Source organism: Salvia miltiorrhiza, chromosome 5 (assembly GCF_028751815.1).
Source record: "Salvia miltiorrhiza cultivar Shanhuang (shh) chromosome 5, IMPLAD_Smil_shh, whole genome shotgun sequence".
NCBI lineage: Eukaryota > Viridiplantae > Streptophyta > Magnoliopsida > Lamiales > Lamiaceae > Salvia > Salvia miltiorrhiza.
The window spans coordinates 11,556,586-11,565,938 of NC_080391.1; the positions used below are offsets into that span (position 1 = coordinate 11,556,586).

General features: G+C 37.8%; 2 protein-coding genes across 3 annotated transcripts; one reads left to right on the forward strand and one right to left on the reverse strand.

Annotated features, from left to right (window-relative positions):
• The first annotated feature begins 372 nt into the window (after positions 1 to 372).
• LOC130986026 (probable LRR receptor-like serine/threonine-protein kinase At1g56130) lies at positions 373 to 8,093 on the forward strand. 2 transcript variants are annotated; one of them, XM_057909292.1, is made up of 24 exons: positions 373 to 600; positions 684 to 861; positions 944 to 1,036; positions 1,115 to 1,186; positions 1,272 to 1,343; positions 1,414 to 1,485; positions 1,686 to 1,757; positions 1,846 to 1,917; positions 2,061 to 2,132; positions 2,220 to 2,291; positions 2,390 to 2,461; positions 2,594 to 2,665; positions 2,766 to 2,831; positions 3,368 to 3,433; positions 3,531 to 3,575; positions 3,777 to 3,841; positions 5,070 to 5,446; positions 5,656 to 5,854; positions 5,952 to 6,122; positions 6,509 to 6,627; positions 6,834 to 7,044; positions 7,124 to 7,358; positions 7,432 to 7,582; positions 7,657 to 8,093. In XM_057909292.1, the coding sequence occupies exons 1-24, from the start codon at positions 474 to 476 to the stop codon at positions 7,987 to 7,989; spliced, it is 3,084 nt and encodes a 1,027-aa protein (XP_057765275.1). In that variant the 5' UTR covers positions 373 to 473; the 3' UTR covers positions 7,990 to 8,093. The 2 variants fall into 2 exon arrangements, with proteins under 2 accessions (XP_057765275.1, XP_057765276.1); XM_057909293.1 differs by having other exon boundaries at positions 374 to 600; positions 7,127 to 7,358.
• Positions 8,044 to 8,765, reverse strand: LOC130986027 (uncharacterized). Its single transcript, XM_057909294.1, is given in 2 exon segments — positions 8,044 to 8,524; positions 8,526 to 8,765. Coding segments are annotated over 2 exon segments (615 nt in total). The 3' UTR covers positions 8,044 to 8,149.
• Between the last annotated feature and the right edge of the window lie 588 nt (positions 8,766 to 9,353).

Below are 9,353 nucleotides of genomic sequence, written 5' to 3' on the forward strand. Positions count from 1 at the left end.
TTTTTAGGTCATGCCAGGATCCGGGGAAAATGTATCTAATTCAGCTGATTAATTTGAATTAAATATTGAGCCAATTCCCACGAGTGAAATTGGTTGGGAGCTTGGGAAATGGAATCGGACTTGTGAATTTAATACTATTAATTCAATATTAATCGGACAACTTTGGCTTTGGGTCAAAAAGGAAAAAGAAAAAAAAAAACTATATAGTATAAGAAAAAACTCCGACATGTTAATTAAATGTAATCCACTTGCATCAAGTTTAGGCTCGTGCAGAAAGAAGATAAAAATATATACTTGCAGAGAAGATTGACTTGAAATTCAATAATGTGTGACTTGAAATTCAATAATGTTAACGAACTTGGAACTATGCATGTAAATTAATCCTGGAATAATGACAAAGGAGCGGCAGGGGCATATTGCAACTATATTCTCTCCATTTTAATTTGGTTCCCTAATCTCATCAAAGGTTTAACATGGCCGTCAAACACACAAACACGGTGGCGCTGCGTCTGTTGTGGTTGTTTTTGGTTTTAGTAGTTGAACTTGATGTGAGTGAAGCACAGAGAAACGCCACCGCACCACTTACTGATCCTGCTGAAGGTTTACACACACACATTTCTATGCATGTATACTTTTGGTATTTTGAGCTCCGAAGCAGTAGTAATGCTAATTGTTGATGGCAGCGAGAGCGATCAATTCAATATTCTCACGGTGGCGGATCAGGGCGAACGACAGATGGAATACAAGCGGCGACTTATGCAGCGGAATCGCTAGTGATAGCAGCACCCCCTTGGATTACAGTCCCGGCATCAAGTGCGATTGCTCCTACAACTCTTCCACGCTTTGCCACATTTACTCCCTGTACTCTCTCTCTCTCCTCTCTCTCTCTCTCGTTTCTGCGCACCACAGCATTGGCTGCAATTAATCTTGTGATTTTGCGCAGGAGAGTGTATTCAATGTCGGATTGGGACTCATCTTCTAATGTTGTGGGTGAGCTGCCGGAGGAGCTTTGGACTTTGACCTACCTCACTAATCTGTATGATCAAATTTACTTCTGACAACTAGTTCATAAAATTGTATGTGTTTGCTATGAATCTGGTGATTTGAATTGCAGAGATTTGGGACAGAATTATTTGACAGGTAGCCTGCCTCCTTCCGTTGCCAATTTAACTCGGATGCAGTACCTGTGAGTTTTCTGCCTAGTTAACCCGTAATCAATTTCTTGATTATTTTGTTCAAAATGTTTGAGGTTTTCATTTTCACAATCACAGGAGAGTTGGCATCAATGCCTTGTCAGGGGAGCTTCCCAAGGAACTAGGCAAACTTACCGATTTACGATCACTGTAAGACAGGGGTATATGTCTCATCACTTCTCTCTCTGAATCTGCTTCATATTTCGTTGCTCCTTTGCAGTGCTATTGGTACAAGTAATTTCTCTGGTCCTTTACCATCTGAACTTGGAAACTGCACAAGGCTAGAAGAACTGTGAGTTCTGGTGCTCTGCTACTTCTATCTCTTTGTGTTGCATTCAATTTGCTGCTTCACAAAACCCGGAAAACTACTCAGGAAATAAGAGATTGATTCCCCTAGTTTTTTCTGCTTTTTATTATGAGATTTTTCTTATGAACTTTATGTTTTACTGGCTGATAATATTTTCTTGATAACAAATCATATTGATGATCCAGTTGGATTGATAGCTCTGGAGTTAGTGGTGCAATACCTTTGTCGTTTGCTGGACTACAGAACATGAAGATAATGTAAGAGCTCTAAGACAAGCTTTTCTTTCATTGTGTCAAATAATTATTGAGCTCAAGATCAATGTTGAATAATTTCATGGAATTTCAGGTTTGCTTCTGATGTTGCATTCACAGGCCCAATACCTGACTTCATTGGCAGTTGGTCAAACTTAACTGTCTTGTGAGATACATATCTAGCTATTTGTGCCTTGGTTGAAATCGTTGCTTCTATTTAGTTCAACTATTCAATATCTTGAGTAGACCTATGGTTGTAGTTCTCTCTTGCATTTTGATGATTATCTGTTTTATTATGATACATTCCAGAAGGTTCGAAGGAAACTCATTTCAGGGCCCAATACCATCATCATTTTCCAATTTAAGGGATTTGACAGACTTGTGAGTGTCTTAACAAAATACTTGAGGGTTTCATATCATATGTTCATGATTTGGAATAGTTAAATTTCTTAAAAATTATGATCACAGGAGAATATCTGATTTATCCGATGGGAATTCTCCATTAGACTTTCTCACAAATCTGACGGCTTTGACTACATTGTGAGTGAATCTGACATGGCTTTTCTTTACATAGTGATTCTTGTTTTTGGTTATTACTCTATTGTCTTTAACAAACTTCAACTGTCGATAAATTGCAGATCTTTGAGGAATAACAACATCTCTGGCTCCATCCCTTCCAACCTCGATGAGTATCCAAATTTGTCTTTGCTGTAAGTTTCCATAATAAAGAATGAATTCCATGTTGCACTATATATGGCTCGAAACCTGCCCTTGAATTCAAACACGATCCATTGAAAGCCGATATGCCACCGATCCCTATGAAACTGTCATTTTTGTTCCAGGGATCTGAGCTTCAACAATTTCTCCGGAGGAATTCCAGATTCCCTTTTCAATATGAGTTCCCTTGTCCACCTGTATGTCTTTATGCTTATTATGGCTGACGTTGCATAATCACATCCTTTGCCTCCAAAAAATGTAGCACCTGATATTGATAACTTCCTTCTGTATCTTCAGGTTTCTTGGCAACAACAAGCTGACTGGTTCTCTGCCTGCACAGAAGACTTCACTCCTTCAGTTTATGTGGGCGCTCTATCTTTTGTGACTTCTATATGTTTGCATCATTCTTCTTTCAAATCATTGAATGCATTCTCAATTTTTCTAATGTAGAATGCTATCCCAATCTTCTTTACTGTCATCTCTTATGAAGCCATAATACTTTCAAAAACTAGTTACCTATCTTCATGTTGGGGAAATATAAAAAGCATGATATTTTATTAGTATGAAAGAGTTATATTATGAAACAAGGAGATGCTAAGTTTGAGGTACAGAAACTTGGATTTGATGTACCTTAGAAACCATGCATGATTCATCATCTCTTACCCTCAGGATTTTACATATCTAAGAAAAGTTTTCCTGCATGACAATCGGTTTATGCATATAAATATCAATACAATTATCGTCATGATAATATTATGCATGTACTATAAAACATTCAAGAGAAATTACACTATTGCAATTTACTGGAGTTATAGGTATACTATGCATTATGAAGCAAATTGTTCTTAATTTCTGGAATCCAATAACTTAATTGACTTCCTTATTCTACTTATTTGCAGCGATCTGTCGTATAATGAACTTTCTGGGAGCTTTCCTTCTTGGGTCAGCCAGCCAGATCTGCAACTGTATAAATTCTTTATGTTTGATGGTTAAGAGAACTTTAATTTTAAAAATACCCATCAAAGTTGGTTAGTGTGAAATCTGACACAGAACTTTCTGCAGTAATTTGGTTGCCAACAATTTCAGTATGGAAGGTTCTAACAGCAGGTTAACTTCTGAATCCTTGAGCAGTGTTCATAAGCTTCATATTTTTCTGCTTCTTCATGTAACAGTCACATGCTGTAGTAACCAATCATGACTATCCAAGCTATATATATGACAGTTAGATAATGTTTCAAAAATCAATAAATGGTTTGCCGATTTTCTCTATATGGCTATACAGCTTTCTAATTCATCTTACGATTTCAGTGTGTTGGCGTCAGGATTGAACTGCCTCCAAAGAAACTTCCCTTGCTTCCGAGGGGAACCCAGGTGTATGTGACAAATCTTTCTCTATACAGATGTGATAGTTAGGAGGAATGTAGGTAATCTTGATAAGTTGAAACATAAAATTGAACAAGTTTTGAATGATGTGAGATTTGCAAACCACAGTCAAGAGATTGCTCTTCATCATCATGCACTACTAGTAACGCTACCCCGTTACTCATTCATTTATACAATACTTATTCACTTGTAAGTTGTAAATTAACCACAAATATTAAGTAGTTAAATCATTCATTTATAATATATTAAGAAAGACATTATGTTTGATGCATTGTAATATTGCTTTATAGCACATATTATCATTATCATTTTTGGTGCATGCATGTGTTATAATTAAATAGAATATTATTTTGATTACATTACAAAGATTGGGAACCTGTTTAAGCTACAATGTTACTTAATTATAACTTTTATTCTTTCGTTTATCGGTAGTTTTTCATAATAGCGAGCGAAAAACATGAGGGCAAAAAAATTCTTATCAACAATTTTGTCATCTCTCTATTGCTAAAAAAAATTAGTAAAAGTTAAAGCATGTTACATTATGTCTACATTTTATAAAAGATGCATAATAGAAAACATCATGATAAAATTTATTAACCATGAAAACTTTTGCTGCCACTTTAAGAATTGATAGTATATAATACACATCCATTTAGAATATAGAGTATCAAATACTGGTGAGAACTATTCTTTTGTCTTATATTAGAGAATCTTTTTTATCCATATACTAAATTTAAATTGCATACCGTTAAAAAAAAGAAATAATTAAAGAAATAAAATAATGTCAAAATTAAAAATAAATAAAATAAAATAAAATCAAAAGATTTCAGTATTTATAGAGTAAGAAAAGAATAAGAGATAGGAGAGAGATTTTTTTTTTAACTTGTATAACTTTTTAATCTTAAATTCTCTTCACATGTATAAAATTAAAGCTCTTGTAGTGATCTTTAATTTGATATGAATGTTGAGTATTTTACCATTAGTCGAATTACATTATTTATTAAAAGAAAGAAAGAAAAAATGAGAAGAAAATAAAAGAGAGATAAATCGTTAAACTGCAATATTTGAATTGTGGAAGAAAAAAATATTGAATTTATACAAGCTGTAGGTAAAGAATGGCTGATAATGAATATGCTATGCTGTTTGCATATCCAATGGACTTGAGTCGACTTTCTTATTAAGCTTTATTGAGAATTTTGCATGTGAGTTTGTATTCAGATTCCAGCTTTGCGATTAAATGTGGTGGTGAAGAAATGAGATCTGCCACAGGAGTGGAGTACGAGGCAGATAACGCCACTCTTGGTCCAGCGGCATATTATGTGACAAGAGAAGAGAGATGGGCAGTTAGTAATGTTGGTCTTCCTTCTGGAAGCAGGAATCCTGAATACAGAACTAACTTTGTAACATATATTCCGAATACGAGGGATCCGGAGCTGTACCAGAGTTCGCGTGTTTCTGCCGGATCATTAAGATACTATGGCTTGGGCCTCCAGAATGGAGGATACAATATAAGCCTTCAGTTTGTAGAGACCAAGATTGAGAACCCTACTGTTTGGAAGAGTCTTGGAAGGCGTATTTTCAATATATATATTCAGGTAGTGCAATCCGTTGATTACATCAGGAAGAACACAAGTGTTCAAAGACATGCTTCCTGTTCATAGTAGTATCATCTAGACCTTGATAACTCGATTTTATTTTATTTCATTGCTTTATTTGGTAACTCATGGGAACTTTTCTCTTGAAGATCACTTCCAACCTTCTCTCCTCTATAAAGTCATTTCAATGATCAATCTGTCCTTCCCAGGGTAATCTGGCTTTGAAAGATTTTGACATACAAAAGGAGGCAGGAGAGTCGTTCAGAGCTGTGGTTAAGGATTTCACTGCGCGAGTGACTGAAAACCACCTTGAAATCCATCTCTTTTGGGCTGGGAAAGGGACTTGCTGTGTGCCTGCTCAAGGTATATATGGACCTTCTATTTCAGCATTAAGCGTCAGCCCTGCAGGTATATCTCCCTTGGAAGCTTCACTTCTTACTGAACTACTCAAGTTTGATTCTCAAAATTTGATGTCAATTCTAACTAAAAAAAAGTTATTCTGTAGATTTCATTCCTAGTGTAAGTAACAATCCTCCAAATGAGCCCGGGAACAAGAAAAATAGGTCTGGCATGATCGCGGGTGTGGTCATTTCATTTGTAGCTGTAAGTTTTCTTGCCTTACTAGCAACCTATTATATGGTCCGGAGAAGAAGGCAGAAGAGACATGAAGATGAAGGTAAGCAGAAAAGTTTTATACCCTCTTTTAGCAAGAGATTATGTTTTTAATGCGATAGAAAGCTATGTCCATACTCCATAGGCAAACATAAGTTCAATTATTGTCACGGTATCATCGTAAATTCTCTACATGATATATATTCTCTCTCTCAGTACCCTGTGACAGTCACTGCTTTTAGTTAATATACATGGTTCAGCAGAGACATTTATCAAAATTTCAGAAATGCTTACTTTGCATGAATATTTTTTTTATAGAAATAGAGAACTTTTCCTGTGCATAATTTGATCTCTCTAGATGACATTAGGCATTTCATGGCATTTCCTAATTAGTCATAACTGTGATTATCGGCATAAAAATTGAAAAGGTTTTCTGCCTTTAATCCTCAGAGTTCCTGGGCCTCGAAGCCAGGCCGTACACTTTTACATATGCACAGCTTAGAGCTGCCACAGATGATTTCAGTCCAGCTAACAAGCTTGGAGAGGGAGGATTTGGGCCTGTTTACAAGGTAACTTGGGTTTTTCATTCATGCATTTCTTACATGATTGGTCTCTTTGAAGACGGGGCTAATTGTGATAAAAAGAGGCGTAAACTGAGTGAAAGATGAGATGATAAGAACATAACATGTCTTTTCTTTGTGTTTTGAGGATTTCTTGGCTCTATTGTAATAATTATAAGTCTTTCCTCTTTTCTACAAATTGCATCAAAACAAAGGGGACTCTGGAGGATGGAAGAGTTACTGCTGTGAAGCTGTTGTCTGTAGCATCCCATCAAGGGAAGAGCCAGTTTCTGGCAGAGATTGAAACCATATCTGCTGTGCAACACCGTAACCTAGTGAAGTTGTACGGATGCTGCATCGAGGGAAGTAAACGACTACTTGTTTATGAGTACCTAGAAAACAAGAGTCTAGATCAAGCTTTATTTGGTATGAAAAGTCTAGTTTGTGAATCACTTGTATTTGTTAATGCAATTGCTGATGTCTGAATCACTTTGCTTTATTGTAGCAGGCAACGGAAGCTTTTCCCTTGACTGGGGTAGGCGATTTGATATATGCTTAGGAGTAGCAAGAGGTCTAGCTTATCTTCATGAGGAATCCCGGCTCCGAATTGTGCACAGAGACGTGAAGGCTAGTAATATTCTGCTTGACGCTCAACTCAACCCAAAACTCTCGGATTTTGGCTTGGCCAAGTTGTATGATGACACGAAGACACATATGAGCACCCGTGTTGCAGGCACAATGTAAGATCCGTCATAAGCTTTGATGCATATTAACCTAAACAAGTAATCTTTATATTGTTTAACTGTGGTGTAGTGGGTATCTTGCGCCGGAATATGCTATGAGGGGTCAACTTACTGAGAAGGCTGATGTATTTGGTTTCGGAGTTGTAGCTCTTGAAATTATCAGTGGAAGACCGAATTCCGATTCAAGCCAGCAAGAAGATAGGGTATATTTACTTGAATGGGTATGATCTTCTCCTTCCTCTTCCTATACATATATATATGGTAAAATGCTAAACAGTCTGCACACCAATGGCAGGCCTGGCATTGTCATGAAAATAATAGGGATATAGAGCTGGTGGACAAAGAGTTGTCACAATTCAACGAGGAGGAGGCACGACGGGTGATAGGAGTAGCGCTTGTATGCAGCCAAACATCACCGGTGATTCGACCATCCATGTCCCGAGTGGTGGCGATGCTATGTGGAGATGCTGAGATTCCTGTTGTCACCTCAAAGCCTGGATACCTGACGGAGTGGAACTTCAGTGATATCACTGCATTTGATGTTCCAACTCACATCCCATTATCGACACACTCGCCCATCCCCGCCTCCGAACCTATGCTTCGGGAGGTCACTCGAGAGGGACGATGACGCGATTGCAGATTTTATTCATTTTGTAATAAAACTAAATCGAGCAACAGCACATTACACAAAAGCGAGATTTGCATTATAATCTGAGTAATGATTCAATTAAAGCTACAATTTAATAGGCAAGAGCAAAACAGAGAGTTGTGCAGCTTCCAATAGCAATCTAAGCGCACAAGATGAGTCTGTTCAACACCAGCACACAACAAGAGAGCGTGAAGAAAAACAGCGTGACGAAATCCCGGGCCGACCATTTGTTGACGGGCTTGGATTCGACCCGCAAGCTCTTGGCCCGGCGCAGCGCGTCCACCTCCGTCAGCAGATCGAACTCGACGCCTTTCCTCTTCAACTCCTCGACGCACTTACCCAGCAGCTTGGAGTCCTCCTTCTCCCGGCTCAGCATCTTCTCCAAATGCGATTCCACGTCGGTCTTGTAGCGGATCGCCCATATGAACCCCAGGGAGCAGAGCAGGGAGCAGAGGGATGGGACCCACGACCTCCTGCACAGGTGGGGCTGGCCCTGGCCCGCCGCCGCGAAGAGGCAGGAGGAGGGCGGTGGAGTGGAAGAGGAAGAAGATGCAATAGAGGTGAGTGATCTCCTTGCGGGTGGCGTCGATCTGGGTTTCTTTGAGGGAGAGGCGGTTGAGGATCAGCTCTTCCTCCTTCAGCCACTGCTTCAGGAGGAGTTTGTGGGTCGGGTTCCCGGCGATCTGCTGGAGCGGGTGCACTGCCTTTGCCTCCATTAGAGATGATTTTCTGTCACTGTTGTTGTGATCGCCCATTTATGGCTACGTTTTTCAGATCAAAGAGATAGGAAAGATGGTGGTGGGAAGGAGCGTTTTCATATGCAACGGTCCACTTCCAAATTTATTTTGAATTTGCAACGGTCAAATCGTGGGGAGGGCAGGTCCGTGATTTTTTTACAATTCATTTATTTGCTTCCAATTTTTAATTCAATATATACAACGATTGAACACTAATTCATGAGTGTTTTTTTCTTCTGAAAAATCGTCGACCCATGAATAAATACTAGTAGAATTTTTTTTGTAAATACTATAAAACTTTTTTGTATATAGTGAGATCCATGAATAATTAAATATGAGATAGTGTCATGATGAACAAATTATGAGATAGTTGTTGATGTGAAAGTCATAACGTGATTGTATAAATAAAAAGCAAACGTGCATTTAAGTATTTTTTTTTTCATGTACATATGCATATAGCTAAATTCATTAATTTATATTTATATAATATTTTAAAATGTGAGTAACTACTAAAGTATTTTAAGTAAATATTGAAATACTGTATTTTCATGAATATCCGTGTAAAATGTTTGTCAATTTGTCTCACAAAGACGTTAAAATATATAC

What these genes read in the sequence shown, in the direction of transcription:
- LOC130986026 (XM_057909292.1), top strand. Translation starts at nt 474, where the DNA reads ATGGCCGTCAAACACACAAACACGGTGGCGCTGCGTCTGTTGTGGTTG. An exon ending in ACTTACTGATCCTGCTGAAG is followed by an intron (nt 601 to 683) that starts GTTTACACACAC and finishes TGTTGATGGCAG; the next exon opens with CGAGAGCGATCAATTCAATA. An exon ending in CTTACCGATTTACGATCACT is followed by an intron (nt 1,344 to 1,413) that starts GTAAGACAGGGG and finishes GCTCCTTTGCAG; the next exon opens with TGCTATTGGTACAAGTAATT.